General features: G+C 39.6%; 1 protein-coding gene across 4 annotated transcripts in view; it reads left to right on the forward strand.

Moving 5' to 3' along the window:
- The first annotated feature begins 1,109 nt into the window (after window positions 1-1,109).
- The window catches only part of srpk1b (SRSF protein kinase 1b), a 36,702-nt gene continuing 10,710 nt past the window's right edge, over window positions 1,110-27,101 (forward strand). Inside the window, exons 1-6 of one of the 4 annotated variants that reach the window (XM_041783177.1) lie at window positions 1,110-1,193; window positions 1,830-1,884; window positions 20,092-20,219; window positions 22,791-22,899; window positions 24,554-24,641; window positions 24,769-24,856. In XM_041783177.1, coding sequence (XP_041639111.1) covers window positions 1,181-1,193; window positions 1,830-1,884; window positions 20,092-20,219; window positions 22,791-22,899; window positions 24,554-24,641; window positions 24,769-24,856 — 481 coding nt within the window. In that variant the 5' untranslated portion in view covers window positions 1,110-1,180. Of the gene's footprint in view, window positions 1,194-1,466; window positions 1,488-1,740; window positions 1,760-1,829; window positions 1,885-6,912; window positions 7,092-20,091; window positions 20,220-22,790; window positions 22,900-24,553; window positions 24,642-24,768; window positions 24,857-27,101 lie in introns of those variants that run through there. The other 3 variants (XM_041783178.1, XM_041783179.1, XM_041783176.1) reach the window with 3 other exon arrangements.

Below are 27,101 nucleotides of genomic sequence, written 5' to 3' on the forward strand. Positions count from 1 at the left end.
GTGTCTCTCTGTCGCTGCATCTCCCATAATTGTTGGTATTAAGCAAAGCTCTCCCAATTCTCAACATTCTATGCCCTACTGATGTTTCAGCCACTTCTGTCTTTAACTGGGCTTCACAAGCTCCTTCAGAAGGAAACCTTTCTTGGCAGAAGCTTTAATGGGTAAAGAGGCTGTCTTTGACATACTCAGGTGCAAACACACAGATGCATTTGCCATAGAGCTGTATGAGAGATCTGAAGTTCTGTGCCAAACACACAGTATCCCAGAACTACATGCTAAGAAAAGGCAGAAACAGAAAAGCCCCAAGTCTGAGAATTTTTGAGTGAATTCCACCTTAGACGAAGTTGCCAGGCATTAGGGCATAGACCTGAAAACACACTGACATGTATTTCTGTTGTAGTTGTCTTGCTTCTGTGTGAGTTGTATTTTTCAAAAAGAGACCACAAAATTTGACCACAAAATGACTAAGCAAGGTGTAGAAACACCTTTGCAAAGATCAGGAGAATTAGGATGCACCTGAGCTAAATTTCAAGTGTTTTGCAAAGGGTCTGAATACTTATGTAAATGTGATATTTCATTGTCTTAATTTCTAATAAATTAAAAAAAAAAAGAATAACAACAACACATCGATATCTCCTTCTATGTAGTTTTACATAGAAAGAGGGTGAACAACACATAAGAACGCCAAGCTTTGCTAAGAATATAACGTGAATGTACTCAGATATTGAATTTCAGAGTTAAACATGTCCTTTTAAGTTTTTCACTCTATCATTTTCAAATCCAGATAATCAAAAGTAAAGCTGAAAATTTCAGTTACTTTGGCAGAGGTATTATTAGACTGTGAATGGTGACACTTTTGTTAAAATTCAAATAGGAGGGAAAAGCCAGACATTTTGGTATTAAAATAAAATAGGTCTAATTATTTTTTCTATTCCACAAAAAGAAAGAGAATTTCATGAGAAATAAGTGCATAAAGACACACCTGAACAAATAAAACAAATTGTTAATCGTCAATTACTCAGCAACCCCACTAATAATTTTCTGGGGGAATGACCACTGGTCCAGTTTCTGTACACTCCCGCCCTTATAGCTCTACTCTGCTGCGTCGTTCATGCGTGCACTATAGAATTCCAACATCTCCATCGGCCCCTGAACGCAACACTCTTGCCTAGTTACCAGCATGGAAAGAAAAGGTAATATTCAAACTGCTCTTTTTGTGTTTTAAACCTACTACTTAAACACGCACACTTTATTAACATCACTATTTTCTGTATAACTTATCATCTTTTTTACTCTAACGGTAGTAAGTAGCCGAGTAACAGTCAGAAAGTAAAAGTAAGACCATGCGCTCCTGTGTGTGTATGTGTGTATGCTAGCTCTAGCCATCAAACTAGCATCTGCTCCTCGAGAAGAATGCGCCAAAACTTTTATCACGCATACAGAGAAAGATAGGACATATTCTCCACACAAGTTGTAACTTTTATATCGTAAGTCATCTTTACAATGAAGCAAATATGTATGTTATCCGCAGTAAGAAACACCACGTTACTGTTAGCTGCTAACTTATAAACGCCTCTTTAATGGAGTATCACTCCGCTAAGGCCGGTAAACCTGCTCTTTGAGAGGCTGTGACTCCACTTTTGTAACCTGTTAGCCGCTGACAGTTCCTGAGGATACTCGTAACTACGAGTGTTGTTTTACACCTGCTGGGGTTACACCATGTACTCTATCCCGAAAAGCACTTAACAGCCCTTTACAGGTGAAAAACAATACAACAACCAGCTCTTGTTATTAAACCTCCAAGTAATATATTTCTCTTCTAATTTTAGTACTCGCAATGCAAGCAAGGAAGAAGAGGACAAAGCTCAGAAAACCTGGGAAAAAGTAAGTCGTAAGGAATCCCCTGCTTGTTTCACATCCACGTCCCGTCTGTTCATGTATAGAAGTGTGGGGTTAGACAGCTTTACACGCTAAGCTACATCTTTTGGCTGCATTTGTACATGCAGTCAGTATTTATTCTGAATGTGAGTGCTATGAGTGTAACAGCATACATGTGAGGTTAGGAAACCTTGTTCTTATTACTCATGCTTGGTTTAGCATGCGTTGACTCATGTGGGGTATATCTGGATTGGACAGTAGTTTATAGGACTGAAGTAGAGACAAGTAAATGCACAGAAACATTTGGGAGTATCCTGGGATAAATAGACTTTACTAGTGGATTAAATTCAGCACTGACTCAAATGAACCAGCTTAAATCTGACTTTAACCTGACTTATTCTTTTGTATTGAATGTTTACTGCACTGGATTTGTCTTTGCTGTTGTGAGCACGACAGACTTATGAGATGGTCCGTCTGTGTTCCTCCTCAATTCTCTGCCTAAACACCAGTTGGCAGTGTAATTTCTGTATCTGATTCTAGTCTGTTCTCGGCTTAATAGTGTACAGGGAGCCATGGCCACTGAAATAAGCATGTTATATGGTAGCTGAAGCAGATTAATTTTGAGAAACAGTTGATCATACTGCAACTGTTTGGAAAGGAGAGAAGAGAGGAGGCATGGGTCAAGACAAATGATGGAATCAGTTGCACCAATGGACAGGGGAATTTTTGGGAGATACATGAATGATGAAATTGACTTCCTTCTGCAAGTAGATTTGGTGAATTGGTTTGTTTTTTGCAGCTGTTTGTACACACAATCCCTGTAGAACAGTGTTACCCAACCCTGCTCAGCCAAAGAGCCAAATTAAGTACCTTTGCAAGAGCATCAATCTTAGTGGTGAAAAGTGGCAAAATGGGTTAGAGTGGAAATAAAAATAAGTCAGAGGGGGCAAAATGGTCAAATAGCGGCGAAAAGGGGCAAAAATGTGGAGAAAAAGTGGCAAAAAAAGGGCAGGAAGTCTCAAAATTTGGGTGAGAAGTGACACTAAAATGAGTTACAGATGGCAAAAAGTGGCAAAAACATAACAAAAAAATGAGTGGAAAGTGACTAAATTGGGCAAAAGGCAGCAAAAGGTGGGAGAATAGGCAAAAAGCAGCTAAGAGTGGCAAAAATTTTGGAAGAAAAGTGGCATTTAATGGCAAAAGGCAGCTTAAATGGATGAAAAGTGACAAAAATGTAGAGAAAAAGTGAATAAAAGGGCAGAAAGTGGCAAAATTTGGGTGAGAAGATATAGATATATGAGAAGTTATAGGTGGAAAAAAAATGGTCTAAGTGGCAAAAACATGACAAAAAATGGGTGGAAATTGATTAAATTGGGCTAAAGGCAGCAAAAGGGATAATGAGTAAAAAGAAGCTAATAGTGGCAAAAATTTGGGAAGAAAAATGGTATTTAATGGCAAAATGCTGCTTAAATGGATGAAAAGTGGAAAAAATGGGGAAAATTGCAAACAGTAGGAAGCAGGATAAAAGCCAAAAAAAGGGGGAAAACGGGCAAAAATTGAATAATAGTGGCTAAAACAAGTGACGAAAGTGGGCAAAGCATTAAAAATGGATTAAAGGTGGCAAAAATTGGAAATAAGGGCAATGGAAATATACAGACAAATTTAAAAGTTGACCACTGTATAAGAGTGGGAAACAAACTGATTAATGCAACTTGCAATGGATAATTTCTGAGGTCAAAGTTTCCCTTTTTTAAGGTTTTCTGAGGGAATAATATTTCACATTAAGACATAACGTAACCACAAATCATCACAAAAGAGCCACTGGTGGCTCAAGAGCCACACATTAAGTATCACTGCTGTAGACATTACTAATAGATTGGCACTCAAAAGTTCTTGTGGTTTGTGTTGTTTTAAGCCAAAGTTGCATTTCTAAGAATGTGCACATCAGGCGATGTATGCAGGCTTTTGCATTGATACAAGGTTTCACAAACCCATGGCTTGTGCTACCATGTGATTGAAATGCAAAAGCATAAATCAAATAACTTTTACATTAACCTAATCAGATTGAGGTCACCTGCTTCTTTTAGCTTACAGAAAATTGATTAATGAAAAACACTTTTTTTCCAGAAAAAGTTAATTAAATTCTGTTTTCTGTTTTTTACAGGCTGTCCGCAAGGTCTTAAAAAGTATAAAAAGCAGATTAATCAATTAAGTGAAAACCAAGGCCTTTTAAAAAGTGTTTTGTCTTGAATGCAAAATTAAAAGGTAGTAAATTTACAAATAATTCCATTTTGTGCATTTATTAAAAGTGGGTGCAGGCTTGAGTTTTTCTAAGTCATTTTCTAATGTTTAGTGTTATTTACTCTGCTTTAGCTTGATTCTGCTGGGACTCTGCCAGATCTCATGTAATTTTCAGTTGTATATGTTCCAGCCTGCTAACTTGTCAGTGCACACAAGAAAGTTGTTTGTAGGAAGATGGTTATGTGCTATGTCTGTGAAGGATGTGGAAATGTAAATGTTGTGAGAAGTGGTTTGAGACATGGATAAAGGGCCCACCCTGGAATGATTATGAAGATGATCGTTTGTCAGAAGGAAGTCTTAGGCAGTCCCACCTGCAAAACGTACTCCTGCACTTTTGCACCTTCTGACCTCCGAGTGGCAATGGGAGGCACTCCATCACACTGCATAGAGCAATGGTTCTCAACTGGTCTGGCCTCAGCGCCCACCAGTCTGGGCAGATGAAAGATGGTGACCCAAGTTTCCAAAATAATTTCAACAACGCATGTTTACTTAATTGAATATGTTGCGGTTTAGAGCATGATTGGACCAAAATACTTGATATAAAACAAAGGGACAAAGCTGATGAATTTTTGCCAATGTTCTAGAGAGCTTGTGAAATTATTTAATTATCATGAAAAAAGTTGGCCATTTATTGCAAGAAGAGGAGATAAATTAGTTTAAATATTGATCAAACACTTAAATTGACCCAATTTCACAGTAAAAGAGGTAAAAATCAAAGGTATCGATGCATGTCCAATAAGGACTTCAGGACTTTTTCCACCATTTCTTTCCCAGACATGGAGTCGCGACCCACTGAAAACTGCTCTGCAACCCACTTTTGGGTCCCAACCCACCAGTTGAGAACCACTGGCATAGAGTACCTGTGGTGTGTCCACACTGTAGGCAAACATCAGTCCCCGAATAGGAATAATGGAAATTCTAAAGGTTTCAAATCCATGTTTCCTGACTGGGAGACTGCCCAGAAATTCACAATTACAAGTAGTGATCACAAATTAAGACTGTCTGCTGTGATAGGTCAGTATATATAAATTGTTAGTTAGAAATTGAAGATGCATTGCAGTCTTAAAGTTTGGAGAGGGTCTTGAAAAAAGGTATTAAAAAGTATTAAAGTTGACTTCAGGCTTTCTGCATATACCCTGTTTTAATGTCCCACCTCAAAAAGCGGTAATTGTTTACTTCCTTGCCTCTAGCTCTCTCACGTTAGTTTAATGTACCCATGTCATCTCTAATGCCACACCAGTCTTTTCTGTTTCTCTAAAAAAATCTTCATTCATGCTGTAGCTGTGCAAAAGTCTTTTTGTTATTTCTGCACAAATCAAGTAATTACAGTTAAACACTTTAACAGACAGAAGAGCATTCAAATGATTTTAATAAAATCTTATATATTATATACATATTTAGAAGTCAATTGATGATAGTTTCCTCTCAAGCCTTTTTATGAGGACTGTCACTAGGGTTGCACAATTAATCCTAATTGCATTTCTATGAGCATTTGCAATAAGAACATTAACGTATAAACTAATTATGAAAAAATATTTTTATAAATAAACACTCCTCTCACTCAGCATGCATTTTAATTATTTTATTATAACCTGGGCACAATGCCCCATATTTTTTTTACACTATTTTGATGCAGTGTGATAAATCATACGTTAGCTCTTAGCACAGATTAACTAATGCCAGTTTAGTGGTGAAAAATAGCTTATTCTAAACTTTATACATAGGAGAAAAACCTGCAATAAGGTATTATGAAAACATAAGAATGGGATACACATTATATTTGAGATATAGCTAAAAGCCACCCTTAATATCTGTTTTTCACACCTTGTTGTGTTATAGAACAGTGTTATTGCACAGCATATTTTTCTCACACCATGCAGGCCGAGTTATCACCCTGTTGTACAATGGCCTGAGAGCACTTGGGTTGTCTAAAGGTCATGCTTTTTTTGACCAGGCAGCATCATCACATCTTAAATTATACTTAAAGCTGGAAGCACATTCTGTCCAGCTTTTATTAGGCTTAGGTTTCTCCTCAGGGCTGCAGTTGTGTTGGCTTCTGTTGGCCCACGGATGCTCAGATGACTACGAGTGGGTTTAGACACCTAATAACTATACTGGAGAAAACAATATAACTGTAATGTGCAAGGCAAAAGGGAGCAGATGGTTTTTAAGTTAGTTAACACAGTTCTGCTTCTGTGCATGAACACACCAAACCCTTGGGCTAAAAAGCAAGAATGAATTATTGTTGTTTAAAGGACAGCATGCACAAAATTCTTCACATCTCAACCCACTGGGAAAGTTGCCTCACAGTTTAACCATCCATCCCTGATGGAGAGACAAAAAACAAGAAATATAAATCAAATCAGAATCATAAATGCTTTGTTTATCCTCTGGGATAAATGTTAATTTTGGGAAATAAGTGTGTTCATATTTTATTGGGAAGAATATAGTCTTCCTAGATAATTCTCCAATTTTAAAAAGACCTGTATAATAGTCATTATTGCAACACTTCAAAATGTAATTTGGGAAATTAGCCTTTGCAACAATTTTCACATATTTTTCTCAGTGATCGCTAGGCTAGTGGGGATAATCCCAGCATAAACCAACCCCTTTCTCTCTGTCTTGTTCATTTTTCTCTCTCTTGCCCCTACACCCATCACGCTCTTTCCCTCCCACTTGCTCGTGTCAGTTGTTCTGTTGTGGGTGCTCTGCCGAGAGGACGCAGCAGCCACTGCTCAATCCTGGAGTCAGGGGAGAGGAGAGCACAGCTACTTCAAGAGCAAACTTCATTTCAGTTTACAGCCTGCTTTAACAAAGCTGTAGCTGTGTGTTATCTGGGTCATGTGGCTACTGGACTGGATCTTCTCCATCAATACAGCTGTGGTGAAGCTAGCCAGCGGTCTCACATGCAAGTGAGTAGAAGCATGAGAGCTGGTTTTATTTAAGTTTGAAGGAGAGTGATGTAAAAGCAAAATTTAGGCTCATGTGTGTCAGACTTGTTGAATTTGTGATAGCTGAAGGTTTCAGAGTCGTTTTAAAGTGTGCAAGTGAGCATTTGCATAGAGTTGTGCTGACTTATTGATGTATCGATCCATTTTTCATTAAGGTGCAGATGCTGACTATTGTTGCTCTCTGAGGTGCCTGACTACCTGCTTACAGTGTGTGTTTTGCTGGCAAGCAATAGCAGAGCTGATGATTTCCCTGGAGGATTTGTGCTTCCAGCTTCTAATAGAGATTTCTGTTTCGTTTCATTTTATTTCTACATTACAACACTGTAGTTCCATGCATGATTTCTAGACATACAACCACTTTCATTCTTATTGTCTGTGCTTCTGATGTTATTTTTGAACGCATGCACTCAGGTGACTGAACGGGAATATGCAGCATTGCAGAGCACTCACCACATCTTTGCTCTCTGTTGTATTTTGCTTTTATGTCTCCCTCGTCTCTCCCAGCCATAGCTGCAGCTTGTTACATAACCCAAATCTTTTATCCTCTGCAGCCCACTACAGCTCTCTGTCCCTCTGCCTCTTTCTCGTGCTCTCTGTCCTGACAGGTTATCTGCAGGTTAGCAACCTAACTTCTTTCTCATGGTCCCGTTGCTGGCACAGATGCACTAAAACATTTGTGGGTTGACTGTTGAAGTGAGACAGCTGGCTTCAGGCAATGAAGATGATGTTTCCGATTTTTGTGAAAGGAATCTTTGTTTTTTGACCTCACAAAACTGGCAGTGGTTTAACTTGTGCTCAAGTTCACAAAGCCATAGTGTCCTCTCCTTCACTCTCTGCGTGGAGACAGATTTTAAACATTAAACTCTGCCTCCTACATGAACATTTAACTCTTTCACCTTAGCATGAAGGTTTAACTGAATGTTAGTTGATGATATTTGGAAATATTTCACAAGAAAAGATGTATGATATTAACCACATTGTGTCCTGCCTGTTACTTGCATCTGCCAGCAGGTGTTTAGTACTAAAGTGAATGTGCTGCATCACACTTTGTGTGCATTATACCCTCACTACTGTGACCTCATGCTGCTGTTTCATTCTGCTGCTCTGGCACTTGGCATCGATTTTATCTGGAGGGAGGGGAGGAGGATGTTGACATTTTAGGGCCAGATCAGACCAAAGATTTGCAACAAGATGAGTTGAAGATCGCAACTGCATGCAACTGGCCACTCTGTGAAGTTCTAAACACCTGCCACTTTACACTGCTACAACTAAAGTGGGCGATGCATCGTTACCATGGCAACTACTCACACAGTCACTCAGTTTAAAGTGATTTATTTTGAAGTGACTGTGCAATAAATCTATCTATACAAGAGGGACATTGCTGCACATTAACTGTGCTTTTTCCTGTGTCTTTATCATCATTATTATGCATAACACCGGGCTGTATAGCCCATATTCATCACTAACTCGTCATCAACAACAAATTTAGCACCGAACTTTCAATGCACACGAAAATACAAAAATGCTTTGCTTAGTCTTGTTATAACAAAGATATCTGCTGAGAATAATTAATTTACATGGCCAAATTTAGATCCCACAGCCTTCAATTTCTCATCATCTCGTATAACGCTGTGCATCCTGCTTGCGTACTCAGCTGGATAAACCAGATTCTTCTCAAACGATATTTCTGTTTCACTTTTTCACATTCATCTGCCTGTGGAAATGATTGCAGCTATTTTTTTTAAGTTCAGCCAGGACAACTTTGCCAGGATTAACAAATTTTCTCATTGGTAGCAGTTATTAATTTTCCTCTCATTGCTGTTTTTTCTTAATATTTGGGGCGTGGCTGTTCTGGGTTCCCCCTGCCCTTCAGTGAGTGTATGTTGAAAGCTTCAAGCAGGAGCAACCCATGTTCTTGCCTTTCCTGTGCATACAAAGAAAGCCTGAGGCAGGGAGAGAAGCAGCAAAAACCCCAGAGCAGGCAGACATCAGTGACAACAGAATGGTATAGAATAAGCCAGAAGCAGAATTAAGGAGGAGCTGGGGAGGAGGAAGGTTGCATTAAGCAGCTGGCAGAGGAAGCAAAGCATAACCAGGCTAGAGCAGTTTAAATATGGCAGCATGACTGCAATTAGCCAGTAGCGAACTAAAGGGCAAATCAGCTGGCCATCAGCTGATTCAAGATTCAACGTCTTTATTGTCAGTTCTGCAATATGTTCAGGACATATAGAGGATCAAAATTGCATATCTCTCTTAACCCTGGTGAGATATATCAATAAAAAATATAGAATTTGGGCAGAGATAACTAACATCAAATATGTACAATGTGAACAATATAGAACAGCTTGTATTTTAAAAAAAACTTATGAGAGCTTGTGTAAGATCAACTGATCTCAATTATACAGTGCCGTGAAAAAGTATTTACCCCTTTCTGATTCCTGAGTTTTCTGCATATTTATCATACTTAAATGTTTCGGATCATCAAAAAAATATTTTACATTTCTCAAAGACCACCCAAGTAAATAGAAAATGCAATGTCTGAATAATTATTTAATTTTTTAAGAGGAGTGAAGATCCAAACCTATCTGGCCCTGTACGAAAAAGTAATTGCCCCCCTTGTTAAATCATGAATTAACTGTGATTAACCACAGTATTTAGAAAGCTGAGTTCAATTTCACTAACCACACTCAGGCCTGATTACTGCTAGATTTGTAAAATAAAGAAATCACTTAAATAGAAGCTGTCAGACAAAGTGAAGTAGGCTACAAGATCTCAAAAAGAAACGCATCATGTCACGTTTCAAAGAAATTCAAGAACAAATGAAAAGCAAAGTGGTTGAAATCTAGCTGACAAAAAAAGAACACAAAGGCGCGTCTCACATTTGCCAAAAAAATATCTTGATGATCCCCAAGACTTTTAGAGAAATATTCTGTGGACTCACGAGACAAAAGTTGAACTTTTTAGAAGGTGTGCGGCCCGTTACATCTAGAGTAAAAATAACAGCATTTGATAAAAAGAACATAAAGCCAACAGTCAAACATAGTGGTGGGAGTGTGATTGTCTGGGGTTGTTTTGCTGCTTCAGGACCTGGACCATTTGCTGTGATTGATGGAACAATGAGTTCTGCTGTCCACCAGAAAATCCCGAAGGCGAACATCCGGCCATCAGTTCATGCCCTCAAGCTCAAGCGCTCTTGGGTTATGCAGCAGGACAAGGACCCAAAACATAGCAGCAAGTCCACCTCTGAATGGCTCAAGAAAAACAAAATGAAGGTTTTGGAGTGGCCAAGTTACAGTCCAGACTTCAATCCAATTGAGATGCTATAGTGTGACCCTAAACGGGCAGTTCATGCTGGAAAACCCTCCAATATGGCTGAGTTAAAACAATTCTGTAAAGAAGAGTGGGCGAAAATTCCTCCACAGCGATGTGAAAGACTCATCACCAGTTATCACAAACACTTGATTTCAGTTATGGCTGCCAAGGCTGGCACAACCAGTTATTAGGTTCAGGGGGAAGTGACTTTTTCACATAGGACCACATAGGTTTGGATTCTTTCCCCCCTTAAAAAATGTAATAATCATTTAGAAACTGCATTTTGTATTTACTTGGGTTGTCTTTGTGAAATATAAAAATTGGTTTGATAATACAAAACATTTAAGTGTGATAAAAATGCAAAAAACTCAGGAATCAGAAAGGGGGCAAATACTTTTTCACGGCACTGTACGTAAGCACTCGACACCATGGCCTGCCTGAACAAATGGTTTACGCTTGATTTTTCACACGGAAATACAAGTCCCTTAACACTCCTGTCTGTTCCATAAACTGTACACAAAAGCATGATGTCCAGCCGATGGTGGAGACAGGAGTGTTTACAGACTGAAGCTTCTGCGTTTAACCCCCCTAAAAAGATAGACCTTATCATTTACAAATTCATTACATGACTTTATCTAACAAAATTGGCATTTATAGCCTTTGAATACAAGATTTATATTTCCCTTTTTCACATTTATATTTTTGCAACGTCCTTCAACCACATGTCTGGTTGAAGACAAGCTGAATTGCCTTTAACGCCATCAGACGGCTTTCTCTGAGCTGCAACAGTTCGGGTCAGACAGCTGCGACTGTCGTCAGTAATGGTTTAAAACCGTCTTGTTGCATCGTGAATCTTTGGTTTGAACTGGGCTGGACTGGACACTTCATCCCAAAGAGCTTTCAGCCCCTCTGTGCCCTTGTTTATTTTGCTCAAGAGATCTGATGGAGCTGGATGGGTGGAAACAACACAGCCAGAAGAAACCGGGAGACACTGACACACTCTGTCATGTCAGATGTGTGCTCAGGAGTGATGAGGATGTCAACTAGTTCTGCACGAGTTTTACCTTTCTCAAAGGGAAGTGTGGCTCACTGTCATTAGAAATGTGGCATTGGAGTTAAAACTTGTGTTGCTACACTTAAAAACTGAAGTGTGTGCAACAAACTCATTGCTTAACACTCTGCATGCTGATCTGTATCCCTCTGTGATATGAAAGACACCTCCAGCAGCCTCTCAGTGCGCTGTCAGCACGGAGACCGAACACTTTCACTAATCTACGGTGTCAAAGTCAGTGAGAGAGCCCACTGGTGACAAGATATTTTTATAGATTAAATAACCTCCTTGATAGTCCATGTAGGCAAAATGGAAAAGGTCTATGCATCTGTCTGTGTGCGTGTGCTCAAACAGGCTCATCCTCATCATTGCAGTCAGTCAAAATGATGGACAGCCTTCAAATTCTCTGTCATTCTTAAATGAAATAAGTCTGTGACAGAGACTTTACGGTTAACGCAACCTCTGCCACACAAGCCACCTGCCACCAGATCAGCCAAAAGAGAAGTCAACTTTGCAGTAGCCTGGTCTTAACCTGTAGAGGGCATGTCCTGTACAAGAATATTTCTACCACTAAATCCACCCATTATCTATACCAGTGGTTCCCAAAGTGGGGGAGGGACCCCCAGGGGGTCGCAAGACAGTGAAGGGGGGTCATGGGATGCTGTCTAAAAAACAAAGACAAATTTAATGTAAATTAAAATCATGCATTTACATTTATTATTGTAAAAATATTGTTAAAAGAGTTCAATTTTAAATAAAAACATTGGTATCAAGTGATATCTGTTAAATGTGAGTAAAAGTTAAAAAAATGACCTAAGATGCAAGTTTTATACATGATGCTTTGTACAACGTTGTGCACTTAAGCCCCCTCAAGGGACGGTAGGGGTCCCCGATCTCTGGCAATGTTATTTTGGGTGTCACGGGCTGAAAAGTTTGGGAACCCCTGATCTATACCGCTTGTTCTGTTGCCAGGATCTTTGAGCTGATCCAAGCTGTCATTGTGTAAGTGGCAGAGTACATCCTGGACTTGTTACCAGGCAATAGCTGTGGACAATTTAGAGTCACTCTTGAACCTAAATAGCACACTTTTGGACTGTGGGAGGAAGCAGGAGTGGAATCAACATGGAATCAAATATTTTCTTGCTTTCATCTCCTGCACTCACTGCAAACCTCAGTGCTTGTAAACTGATGTGTGAGGATATATGTCAGTCAGTAAAAAGGCATAGAGTACAGCGCTGTCTCATCTAAATTATATGAAATTTCTCCTTGAGTTCTCACTGTCTCTCTCTCTTCCTTTGTATTCATAATTAAGGATTGTTACAGTAATACAAAGGATATGCACATCCTGGTACATCTAGCATTTGTACAGAAAAAGCAAGCTCAGCAGAGGTCGGTGCATAATGTGTGGACTGCAGAAAGCCTGAGCATCATTTCTGTTTAAAAAACAGAGGGATGAGTAAAACATAGTTTGATTGACAGAGGTATGAGAGGAGGATGATGTTGATGGACAGCGAATGAGGAAGAGGAATGGTGTTGTTTTGGTTAGAAAGGGGGGGCTGATGTTGTTCCTCACCTGCAATGCAGTGCTGGTCTGCATCACCCAATCATCTCCCAGCTGTCAGGGAAGGGGGCGGGGCCAGAGGCTGACGACAGCCAAGGAGAGTTCTCGGTCAGACAGACAGGGAGAGAGAGAGAGAGAGAGAGAGAAAGAGAGAGAGCGAGTGAGAGAAAAAGTGAGGGAGAGACAGAGTCAGCCAGTGTGCAGTGGTGCCGTGTGCTCCAGGACTCAGCCTGCAGCAGAGCTTCTTCATTTCCCATCTTCTCTCACTTCTTCCTCTCATCTCTGCACTCGTCTTCCAGACTCACTGCTCCTTTCCAGTCTCTTCTTTCCTCTCTGCAAACCCTTCTTCCATAATTTCTGTTTTTCAGTTATCAACACTGATCTCCTTTTCCTACTCTACTTTTCACTCTACATCCCCTTCACCTCTTTTACTTCTCTAATCGCTCCGGTTCCTTCTTGGATGGAGTGACATTTTTTAAACACCTGCTCTCTCTTCTGTCCTCTGCTCCCTTCATCACGTCCCATGGGCATCCGTGCTTCTTGCAGGTAAGAGCTGGATGTGTTTGTGTGTTAGTGTGGGCAGTTAGAGGGCATCTTTAGACAGGTGCAGGTGTTTAAAGCATCTAAAAGTCCTTGAAGCATCCTGCTTTTTATTCATGCAGTGTTGCAATCAGAGGGCATTGAACTGTCTCTGTCCAAGTGTCAATGTACTGCAGTGTGAAAAAACTTGCATGCACAGCTTGAGGGGCACGATCATGCTTTCTTTTGGTATTGTATGTACTAATGCAAATGTCTTGTTCAAAATGGTTCATTTTTTAGTCACTCACATTTTTTGTCCCTTTTAACCTCCATGATTTATCCCCCAACTCTGATTCTGCTCCCTACTTACTGAAAATAGTCTTCTTTTGCAACTTTATTTAGATGTGGTTTCTTTTGGGGGATTGGGGTCAATGTGTTAGTGTTTCTAGCTTCATACTTTATATTTTAATTTTTTTCCCCCTCTAGTGACCAAGCTCAGATTAGTAGATTGTCAGTGCTGCAGCTACCCCGGAGATAAGGTCAGGTGTGAAGCAGATTAAAAAAAGCAGGCATCATTAAATGAAAAAAAATCAAAGTTAGCTAGTTTTGTATAATGTGCAGACATATTTTTCACCCTGCCATCATCTCATCTTACTTTGAGTTTGAGGTCTTTTATATGTTTTTTCACAACTTTTTTCTTGTGTCTTTGTGGACTCAAAATCTGATATATGCTAAGTGGTTTTGGTATTTTAGACACAAATCAGGCTATTGAATGGTGAATTGACTGTTTCCAAGCAGATGGGATGAAAATAAAAGGAGGTTGACCTAGCTACAGTTTGAATCCATGTGCACAAACAAACAAATGTAGTGTCATTTTCCTTTGCTGCACACTGTGTGGGCAGACAAAGCTTCTGCAAGAAAGTGCCAAAGATTCATAAGCCACAATCTCAGTCAAGGCCAGAGAAAGACTGGAGGCTGCACATTATTCTTTATGTAACCATGATACTTAATGAAATACAACTGTGACGCCTGTAACCTTTGGAAGCGTTGTTTGTGTCGTCACACCACAGTATGACAAAGCCAAGTAAAACCCAAAACATGGCTGGAAACATTCCCTTAAAATAAGATCTTTGAGCATGCTCCAGTAACACAATTCCTCACAATGCCTGGGAGAAGAATCGCACAGCAGATGGGTTGAAATGTAGACCCATAAACACAGAATGAATTATTATAAAACATCTCTTTCCCTCTTGTTTTCTCAGTTGGGTATAGCTGTGGAACATTATTGTGTGTTTTTTTGGAGTTGGGGTGGAAACAGAAGTTAAGCTTCTTTTCATTCACCATAACTCTTAATATTGGTGTTCATCAAAGACCTATTGGCTGTTGCTCTCTGACTTCCCTGTCATTATCAGCCATCTTTCCCCCCTCAGGAGTGGTAACAAACAGTCGAGTTTGTTCAGGCGGCTGAGCATGACACAGCTTTGTAAGCATGATTTGCTAAGATGCCTCCAAAGTGGTCCTTCTGCTCAGAGTTAAGCCAATGAACTGATTATTCAGTCATGCTAATCCTCGTGACTTTAAAATTGTTGAAGCAGATCACATCCTCAATCCAAATTAGCAGACTGATGCCTCAACTTTAAAATTACAGTTTAAAAAAGACTGATAGTGTATGAGCTATCAAGTTTTATTATAAAGGCGACAGAATGTGTTCATTTCAAAGCTTTAAGAGATCATACAGTATGCGACTTGCTTTAATTAGCTCCAAATCCTCCTCAGCACCACCCGGGATTAACTGTTTTTCTCGAGCAGCACACATGTACAAATGAGATGGACAGTTGTGCTCTCTGGATGACTGAAAAAAGCTTTGTTAGGCATGGCCTTTGCGTGTTTATTTCAATAACAGAGGATAGAGAAAAACAAGTTTAACATCTGCCTGTGCTCTGCATGCAAAGAGCAGGATGATGCTGCTAATACCTGCAGAGTGTTTTCTCAACCCTCTGCACTACGACAGTGAAACATTTTAGACAGAAATCGTTTTGTAAATAAAAAATACAACTTTTAGTTGGCTTGAGAGCTGCTTTGTAGTCATTGTAAAATTATTCTTTGAGCTTTCCTGACTTAGTATTTTTTGTGTAAGAAGAAAACCTTATAATTTCAATCTGTTGAGAAACCACATATGTGCTAATGCTGTGTTATTAATCACAATAACAGTGTTTTCATGGCATGAGCATTCACAAAAAACATGTAAAGAAAAGTCTGAACTTAAACAAATAGGCAAATTATTTGATGTATAGTAATATGCATTCTAGAGCCCGACCGATTTATCGGCGGGCCGATTAATTGGCCGATTATAGCGTTTCACAGATTAATCACCATCGGCCAAAATATAGCCGATATATTAACTTTTTTTGTGGGGATTGTCTCTGCTCCTGATGCCCTGTGTTGTGTCTCCATGCTGAACTCAGCCTGAGTGCCTGTCCCCTTCCCCTCACACACAGAGTGCAGCAGCCAACTTAGCGACTTTGTTGGTATATTTAGCGAGTTTTCAGACCCCTCTGGCGACTCTTTTTCAAAAAAGCAACTACTGACAAATCTAGCAACTTTATCTGGTGTTACTGGAGAGTTGTGGAGACTTTGACATGAAAGCATATATCGCTGTTGCTTTTCTCAGTGAGCAGCGCTGCTGCTGTGGGCCTCTCCCCGTCCCTAAGCACTCACAGGCAGCCTCATCCTCGCGCAGTTTGACTGCAGCAGAGGACTTACGCTCGTTTCAGACTGGGATCGTGTTTTGCTGCTCGCATGTGCCGCGCGTGTCAGCTCCAATTCCTGCCGGTGCGGCTTTTACACAGGGCGCGAGTTTTCTTCATGTCAGCCGCATCTCCCTGCTCTCAAAACCCCGTCTTTCTTCATAAGTTTTACCTCAGTAAACACTGCTAAAAGCTACTTGATTTAGTGTACAGAGGAAGTGTGTCGGGAACTTTTCAAAATAAAAGCATTCTGTACAAGTGAACGGAGTTTCTCTATAGCAATGCTAAACTGGGCTTTCACTTTGAAAAGCACAAACCAGAAAAGCATTCATACAAAGTTTATCTTTCCTGTGACATATTCTACCAGTGTGGAGACAGAAAGTTTCACTGATAGTAGATCTTTAGAGAACAACTTTATAAAACAGGCACATCTAAGCTTATGGCCTTCCTCAGGGTTATCAAGAAACACATTGTAAACATGTTCTATGTGCATATTTGCCACAACGATGTAAATATGGCTCTCCATTTATCATTTTCCTGTCTAATATGGTCCACAGCCACAGTATAAGACTATTATACAGCATTTTAATGTTGTCTAAGTTGCATCTTTGTGAAATAAACAAAGATAAATGCAACTGGTTATTCACATGTCCACATTTGTGTGGACAGTATATATACTGTGCATATCAATGTTCTTCTTTCCTATATCGGATATCGGCTTTTTTTAGCCCCCAATATTGGTATCGGCATCGGCCCCAAAAATCCCATATCGGTCGGGCTCTAATGCATTCTTGATTTTTTTTTTTTTTTTTTTTTTTTTTAATCACTCATTCAGAATATCAAACAAATCTATCACACATGGCATGTAGTTCTCATATTCAGCAGGCCTAATTTTGTACCATAAAAAATCTTTAAACAAGTTTCTGGTCCAAAAGTTCACAAAAATGTAGCTTAATGTAACCTCATTTTTTTCTGTGGAGGCTTATACAATGTTAGAAATGTTAAATAAAAAAGATTGTAAGACATGCAGGCAGCAAAAGCATCTAACTGTCCATTCAACTTTCTCTTTTTATCCTTGTCTCTCACATTTTGCCTGTCTTCATCTCTACTAGCTGGTCAAAGCAGATGAAGTTAAAAAATTAAGGCCTTTGCATACTGAGTCTGTTTTTTTGTTTTCATCCAGAATTGCTACATGTTAAATATGGGGAATGATCTCACGTTGTGCCTATTATGGTGGCATACTGACTGGCTGGCTGGTTTAGTGTTTTCCATTCTTTTGCATCTCTCCTAGTCATTTAAATGGTGGCTAACCATCCAGAGCTGCGGCTGCAGCTCCCTCTTGCTGCCTCTCTCTTTCTCTCTCCCCTTTGCACTGAAACACTGAACCTTCACTTTTAGACACCATGATATACCTGTGTATTATGTGGAGATATGAACCACTGAGTGGAGAGAGTGCATCAGTTAACTCGTCTTTGGTCTTTAGCACTTGTTTGAGTCGCTATAGTTGTTGATTTAATTCAGCAAATGCAAATCTTCTTTCAGGTAGGTCAGATTGAAGATTGGTTCATGTTTTCACAACAAACAAACCTTGCTGGAGTTTGAGTAAAAGTCAACCCAGACCCATCTTTTTAAATGGTCTTTGTATGGTTGTTTGGTTTACACCTGGCTTTGGGTGACCACTTGTATTCAAACAAATCACACCATTTCCACAAACAGACTCAAGTTAATTTCAGCTGAACCAAACAGATTAGGCTTTGAGGCACCCTGAGTCGGTACTGTTATAAGTGTTTATACATTCTTATATTCTTGGGCTAGGACTGACTGAAATATATTGCCCATTATATTAATATATTATCCAGTCCTAGCTTGTTTTGTAAATGTTTAAGTGCAGTCTATTCTTTCAGCACCATAGACAGCTCCGAGAGTGTGCACAAACCAACATCTCAACATCATTCTTTAATGGAGCACCAACCATGGAAAAGAGGATGATATATGCCAGTGTTTTGAATTGGCATGTCCTTCGTGGTATTACTGACGCAGTATGAAATGATCCTAGTTGGTGCAACTGGATGCTGTCCTGTGCTGAAGGACAGGTTGTAGTTTTCATGCTGCATCATTACCATCTGCAGGATCCTCTTGTTTTACTTGTTTACTTTGTAACATGAATCCTGTGTGTGATGATTTTAATTGAAACAAACATTGTCTCTGTTACTCTTTAACAAGCTTTCCTCTTTGAACGACTGCAGGATTTGCCTGAATATTTTATACCGACACGTTTAGATTCACACAACAAGGCATGCCCATTTAAGCTTTGTTAAATTGACATCAGTTATTCAACAATACCATGAATGTTTAATCATATTAGGTCTTGCTTGACAGAGTGTAGTTGCTTAATATGGATGGGTTTAGTGCTAATGCTCCAGGCGCAGTAGGTGGGTTTGAACATAAAATCACACATCACTCCCTTTCCTCCTTTTCCCACTGTTACATCTTGTTTTAAATGAATTCCCATTTCTCTCGGGATAAATGCCATTATGTCCTTCTGAAATGGATATATTCATAGAATTGAGTTATTCATAGCTAATAATACTTCAAAGCAAAAGGACCACAAGCTTTTCTAGTATGCACATAAATTGTTATCGCCTCAAAGGAAGTATTACCTTACATGTTTTAACCTGTAGACACTTAGAAACCTTGTTAGCTTACTCTCTTTGGGCTATTTTAAGCTAGTTAGGCACAATCAGTCCTGCTGTTTGCCAAGGGTCACATGAAATATAGCTGTCTGATCTGTTTTGCAGCTCTTAAACATCATTTGCTGATAAATTCAAACATGCTTTGTGGTAGCAAAGATCTGAACCATATTTATGATAGCAGATTTTAACAGCTGTATTTAACTGCTTTGAAGCTCTTTTTCTCCTGCTCTTTTTACAATCATGTCATAAGTTGTCATCCTTTAAACATTTACCCCTGCTAGTATAAGCTAATCCTAACAGCTTGAGTGACTTTGGATTTAAACAAGGAGGAAAAGTGAAACTCCCTGACTGAGTTGAAAAAGTCCCTCTCTGCTGCAGCTCCTCTAACCAGGACACTCATCTGGTCTGATCCACTTTAGTGCTGCAGTGTGTCTGTACCCTTCACAGGCTAGTGCTGTCTCTGTGCAAGGCTTTCTAAGTTTGCATTAGCATATACCCGTAGTGCATGCTGTCAGTTGATCCCTTCCCACAAATACATTGATTTTTCCCAGAAAGTAGCTTTTAGTTTTGGCATGTTAAAAGTCACGCAGCAGTGAGTGATAGTGATTTATCTTCTCTCAGAGTGTAATTTCCCTGATCTTACATGTTACTTTGAGAGCAAGGTCACAACCTTGAGCCCCGACAGCATCATGTTTTCTCTTAAATGCTCACTTTGCTCTCTGTGTCTAAAATATTGTCACTGCATAGAATCCCCTCCTGATCTTTGCCCACCTATGCTCTTGGTAATTTAACAATGAATCCTCATCCTCTTCATGGCATTTTAGTTGTTGTTGACACGTAGATGTAAGCCTTTTAATAAAATCCCTTCTTTCTGAAAATGATTATCATGAAATCCACAATATCAAGTGTTCCTTTTTTTCGGTGTCAAACTTTCACTCTGTATCTCTCTAAGCTGCTCTGACAAAAACTTGGAAAACTTTTCCGACTGTCACTTTCTTTCCCTCCCTGTCTTTTCTGCTCCTTTCACATTACTTCTCTTTCTCACCAGCACTCTTCCCTTTCTGTCTGTGTCCGTCAGATCAGAGCCTCATGGTCGTGGAGGCAGCTCTCAACCAGGCCAGGCAGACTCTCCGCTCCCAGAACAGGACGAGGAGATCCTGGGCTCTGATGACGATGAGCAGGAGGACCCCAATGACTACTGCAGGGGTAGGACAGCACTTACTTTTAGACTCTCTTTAGTAATCAAATAACCTTGCAAAGCTGATTGATTGGTCAGGCTCCGTGTCTGTCTTTTGGCAGATCTATTTTGCAAAGCTCCAATCTGAATGTTTGTGCTCAGTTTAAGAATGTATGGAGCAATCAGCACCATTTGAGGAGAACAAGGCAGTGACTATGGGCGGGGTTTATTTCTTTTGCAAGCCAGTAAACAATGACAACTGCCGGTATAGCTATAGTGGCTGTTCTATTAGAACTAGACTTTTACAAGAAGAACAAAGAACCAGACTGAAAGCTCTTTTGGCAGAAAAATATGTCTTTGCTCTTCTTCTGACTGGCTTCAGCATGTTTGACTCACCAGATGGCTTCACTGATGACAAACAACAATACTGACCCATTAAAATACATAATAGGTTAAAAGCAATTTCCCCTGTATTTAAATAAATTCCCCTAAATTAAATAAATTATAAATTTTACGCAAAAATGTCACCATGGAAAAACTTAAATGTTCCAAGATATATTACTAAAAATCACTATGAAAATACCTGAAATTTTTAAACAAACTCCCCAAACTGCAAAGCCAATTCCCCTTTAAATTTCAAAGCAAAGCCAAAAAATGCCAAAAAAGTACAAATATGTTCACCAAGATTCCATGAAAATAACATGATTCCCAATCATATTCCCCAAATTACCAGATGAATTTCCCAAGTTTCCATGAATACACCTAAAAATTGCAAAGCAACCCCAGCCCCCCAAAAAGTGATTAAATAATATATATTAAAAAAAACATTTCCCATAGTCACACAAAAATTCCTTACAATTTCTAAACATATTCCTTTAAACATCCAGAAGATTTTCCCAAATTCTGAAAAAACTTGAATTTTTCTCAGCACATTTCCCAAAAAACTTCCAATGAAACACCAAAAAATACAAACATATTCCCAAATTTCCATGAAAACACTTAAAAAATTTCCAGAATAAATTCTGTAAAGTAACCCATGTAAATTCCTGAAAATTTCATAGCAATTTCGCCCAGTATTTCAAGTAAATTACTTAAACTTCAATGGATATGCCGAACAACTCTCACAAAAATACTAATAGCAGAATTTCAAACTTTGTTGTAGGACACTTAAAATGTGCTGTCCTCATATGTACATGCAGGGACTTGGGAGGTTGAGATACTGTACTTAATTGTTAGAGAGTCACTGTTGAGATGTTAAAGTATAACAATCTTTATGTAAGTCTTTAAAAACATGAAATTGTCTACCATGACCTCATCATTGAGTTGACTGTTATGATTGTGATGGACACAATGTTCGTCCAGTCACCCTCAGAGAATTTTCTCAAAGGTTCTGCCCTATCCACACTCAGACTAGATGTGAAATACATTCTATGCAGAGGTCATGTTAACCGAATATTCTCCATCATTGACAGATTTTTTTGAAGGATGACGGAGAATTTTGATGGCTCTCTGTCATTTTGATGGACTGCAATGATGAGGATGAGCCTGCATTTCACTGCACACACAGAGACAGATGAATAGATCTTTTCCATTTTGCACACATGAACTATCAAGGAGGTTATTTAATCTACAAAAATATCTTGTAGCCAGTGGGCTCTCTCACTGACCTCGACACTGTAGATTAGTGAAAGTGCGTCGGTCTCCATGCTGGCAGCACAGAGAGGCTGCTGCAGGTGTCTCAGTACGTCACAGAGGGATACAGGCCAGCATGCAGAGTATTAAGGCCTTTGAACAATGAGTCCGTTTTATGTTCTAATTATGTCTGCATACTGACGCTGAAATTGTCGTTCTGTTTTTTCAGAACAGGTTCGATTTTATGCAAAATTTCGTATCAGTCCAAGTCATTAAAATGGGTGATTGATGGTTCAAAACAGTTCCATCTCCACAGTGCAGCCTTTTAACAACTTATCAGCTATGGTCGTCAAACTACATCTTGATATTAAAAATATCCTTAAAACTGTGCGTGATATCTTGAACGGCGCAATTCATAGTTGCTTGCTTGTAGGCAGGGGTTGTTGTTCCATCGTCACTGTGTAAAAAATGACGAGGAGTAAATGTGTTGCTGTGTTCCTCTTTCTCTTAATGCCATTAAAAATGCATAACGTCAAAGATTTTTCTTTAAATATAAGTTGGGAAAGGGTGCTTCATTATTTCAACACTACTAATAAAGTCATATAGAAATATATTACAGTTATCAAAGACAAAATTATAATGACGGATTTTAAAAATGGTTTGACAGAATTTTTACGACCCTTTCCGCCAAAATGACGGACAACAAAACAGTCCAATGCAACCTCTGATCCTAAACAATGAATATATGTCTTTGTGGCGTGTCAGGTTAGCAATCGTATATTTTTCTGAACTTAAATCCAGTAAATATACATGTTTTCTCCTTTTTTGATAGCAATACCATGCACTTAACAACACATGATCTTGGATTACAGTTTTCTTTTGCAACTTTGTGTAAATACCATCACACATTAAAAAACGGAATTAGATGTCATTGTTTTGAGTGTATCCGTTTATTTGCTTTTGCTCAGGTGGGTATCACCATGTAAAGATTGGAGATCTGTTTAATGGAAGATACCATGTGATCCGAAAACTGGGCTGGGGGCACTTCTCCACTGTGTGGCTGGCCTGGGACATCCAGTAAGTTTATTCTTTTAACATAACAATTTGACATTTATACAGTGATTCACATATTTATTTAACAAAGCTAGACAGACTAGGAATGCCACGCCTTTTCTAATGTTTGTATTACGTACACTATATTGCCAAAAGTATTCGCTCACCTGCCTTGACTCGTATATGAACTTAAGTGACATCCCATTCTTAATCCATAGGGTTTAATATGACGTCAGTCCACCCTTTGCAGTTATAACTGCTTCAACTCTTCTAGGAAGGCTTTCCACAAGGTTTTGGAGTATGTTTATGGGATTTTTTGACCATTCTTCCAGAAGCGCATTTGTGAGGTCACACACTGATGTTGGATGAGAAGGCCTGGCTCTCAGTCTCTGCTCTAATTCGTCCCAAAGGTGTTCTATCGGGTTGAGGTCAGGACTCTGTGTAGGCCAGTCAAGTTCATCCACACCAAACTGTCATCCATGTCTTTATGGACCTTGCTTTGTGCACTGGTGCACAGTCATGTTGGAACAGGAGGGGGCCATCCTCAAACTGTTCCCACAAAGTTGGGAGCATGGAATTGTCCAAACTCTCTTTGTATGCTGAAGCATTCAGAGTTCCTTTCACTGGAACTAAGGGGCCAAGCCCAGCTCCTGAAAACAACACCACACCATAACACTCCCACCACCACCACCACCACCAAACTTGACACGTGGCACAATGCAGTCAGACAAGAACCGTTCTCCTGGCAGCTGCCAAACCCAGACTCGTCAATCGGATTGTCAGATGCAGAAGTGCAATTGGCTACAGAAGAACGTCAAGAATGTGTCTCCACTGCTCTGGAGTTCAGTGGCGGCGTGCTTTACACCACTGCATCCGATGCTTTGCATTGCACTTGGTGATGTATGGCTTGGATGCAGCTGCTTGGCCATGGAAACCCATTCCATGAAGCTCTCTACGCACTGTTCTTGAGCTAATCTGAAGGCCACATGAAGTTTGGAGGTCTATAGCGATTGACTCTGCAGAAAGTTGGCAACCTCTGTGAACTATGCCCCTCAGCATCCGCTGACCCCGCTCTGTCATTTAACATGGCCTACCACTTCGTGACTGAGTTGTTGTCATTCCTAATCACTTCCACTTTGTTATAATACCACTGACAGTTGACTGTGGAATATTTAGGAGTGAGGAAATTTCACGACTGGACTTGTTGCACAGGTGGCATCCTATCACAGTACCATGCTGGAATTCACTGAGCTCCTGAGAGCGACCCATTCTTTCACAAATGTTTGTAGACACAGTCTGCATGCCTAGGTGATTAATTTTATACACCTGTGGCCATGGAAGTGATTGGAGCACCCGATTTCACTGATTTGGATGTGCGAGTGAATAATGTTGGCAATATAGTGTATGTGATACTAACAGATCATAAGTTGAAAGATCTGAAAGATCTTGGTACACTTGTGCAGTACAGACTCTCACAGACCTGTAGGAGTTTAGTTTAGTTTTAGTTTCTATGAAGTGCATGATGTATTTTTCCTGAAGTTCAAATGAATGAAAACCTTGAAAGGTTTTGTGATACTCTTAGACAAGTTGGGTATTAAATGTAACATTATCTGTTGCAGCTTTGTATTTTCTGATGAGTGTTTTTTTTTTTTTTTTCTTTTTTTCCTTTGCCTTTCAGGGAAAAGCGCTTTGTGGCCATGAAGGTTGTGAAAAGTGCTGAGCATTACACAGAAACGGCTCTGGATGAGATCAAGCTACTCAAATCTGTCAGGCACCGCTCTTCATGATATATTTTCACATTGGCTCAAAGTCTAGATAATCCTGCTGACACTACTTACACAAACCTGCTTATGTTTCTTTGTGTGTGCATGTATGTGTGTGTGCATTTTACAGGTGAGAAACACAGATCCCAATGACCCCAACAGAGAGAGAGTGGTGCAGCTTCTGGATGACTTCAAAATATCTGGCATGAATGGCACTCGTATCCTTTGTTCAGGATCAAACTTCATGTATACAGAACTGTCTTTGTATTCTTTTTTAAATAGTCTTCTAATAATATACTGTGCTGGTTGTTCTTAAAACTATATTTTGAAAAGTGTAAAACTAAGTAGAAATAAGCATCGTGAAAGGTTTTGGTGCAGCACAGCCTTAAATGAGTGATGTCTTTCTATTTTCTTGTCTCATTCTGATGACCTTGAAATACTGTTTATACACACTTGAGAGAAAATAGCTTGTTCAGTGTTGAATAAATATGCATTGATGCAACTCCCGTCCAGGCTAGTCATTAAATAACATCATCCTTTTTGTTTAGAGTGAAGGCCTCTTTTCTCTCCATTTCCTTTAAGATCGTCATGAATTTGCTGCTTATCTACCAGACTGAATGGGTCTGAATCTAAACAGCAGTGACAAGGTACAATTGCTACTCAGTAAGCAGTCCAAAGTCTCTGTTCTATTACACCCCCCAGATTCACACCTGCTGCTGTTATTAGTGGTTCACAGATGTTTATTTGGTGTCCCCTTGCTGTTGGCTGTGGCACATCTTTAAGTGTCGCAGTCCTTGATGCAACAACACTTTCTTTTCCTACGCCTCCACTCTGCTGCTGTGTGTACAGGCAGCACGCCCAGACATCCTCAGGTTAATCTAGTTAACTTCTGTGAACAGTGTGAAGGATTGTTCAGTCATGGCAGAGCCTTTGTATTACTCTGGAGCTTTTCTAAAGTCGTTATATTCCAAATATGTGAGTGGGAAAGTTAAGAGCATTGATGTATGCTGCAAGAAAACTTGATACTGTTCAACTTTTTTAAATATGTACAGAAGGCTCTTCTCTGTGTACATATAAAACACTGCAGAGACATGTGTCATACTTCAATAAAAGAGACAGATGGTGTCACTGGAGATTAAATGTGTTTTTTTCAGATCTAAGTCTTTAATGGTAGTAAGTTTATACTGACAATGAAACACTAACTGTTAATGAACTGTTTATTCTAAAATAAAAGAAAAACTGCAGCAGGTTTCATGAACAGTTCTAATTCTCCCCAGACAGGTTTGTAAGGGTCTTTATATATGTAAAATTAAGATGAATTTTTACTTCACCGTTCCTATTGTTTTTTATATCTGTTATCATTTAACAGCACATTTATCATATTCCCTGCAAATAAAGACGTTAAAGTAGCGTTTTCTTAACAACGTAAATGCAGAGATTTTAACATTAATTTGTTCCCCATAATCATATAGTATTAATGGAATATTTATGAGGTATTTTTTTATCATAGCGCACACCCCTGGTTCACGCAAGCAACACAGACACAGCTGGAGCGCACACACAGCGCTGATGCGCTGGTCCTCTGTGGTCAGAGAGGAGCTTTAAGAAGAGAAAGATCAGGTCTTTATCTCCAGTATTCTGAAACTTTTGCCCTCAACAGATAGAAACCTGAGGTCTACACTACCATCATGTTAACGTGCGTTTCAGTGTAGGTGTGTGCGTGAGCGTCATGTTTGTGTGTCGTTGTTATGCAGCATGAAAGCAGACGAGAATGAGAGGAGAGCAGCTGACGCTGCTGCGTAAGAGACGCACTAACGATCAAAGAGAAAGAGATGATAGGAGAAAGAGTGACGGGGGACAGGAGATCATGATGAAAAAATTAAAAACCGAAGGTTGTGCAGGAGTCTCAAATGACGAGTCCGAATAAAGTACAAGAACAGTGTTCCAGGTTGGAGTAAACAGCAGCGGTCTTACAGCGACATCAAGCTAACAGCTAACGCCGGACAATATGGAAACCGCCATAATCGGAAGGCCATGTCATAACAGACTGGAAGTAGAGCGAGAACTTTTTGTTTGTTGCAGAAAGCTTTCAGTGTTGCTCTCTGCACTTGTTTGGATTAAGACATGATGTCTGGTTCAGACAAAAGCTCTGTTGCAGCTCAGTCACAGCTAATGAGTAGCAGGCCTGCTAGAGTCATTAGCTGGGACACAACAACTAACCCTTTCCCTGTAACTATCACATAGCCATGCCAAAGTGGGGCGGCAGAAAAGCGTCAACATCGTTTTCTGATGCAGAAAGCTTTCCGTGTTGCTCGCACTGCTAACTGTGATGAAGAAATATATTGGTCTGGCTAAGGCTGAGCTAACATTCGGCTAGCAGCCGTTTTATACAAGCACAACAAGTTACCCTTTCCTGCTCAACTATCACATAGTCATGTTTTTATTCTTTGTCATACAAAAATG

The sequence above is a fragment of the Cheilinus undulatus genome, linkage group 3, assembly GCF_018320785.1.
Source record: "Cheilinus undulatus linkage group 3, ASM1832078v1, whole genome shotgun sequence".
NCBI lineage: Eukaryota > Metazoa > Chordata > Actinopteri > Labriformes > Labridae > Cheilinus > Cheilinus undulatus.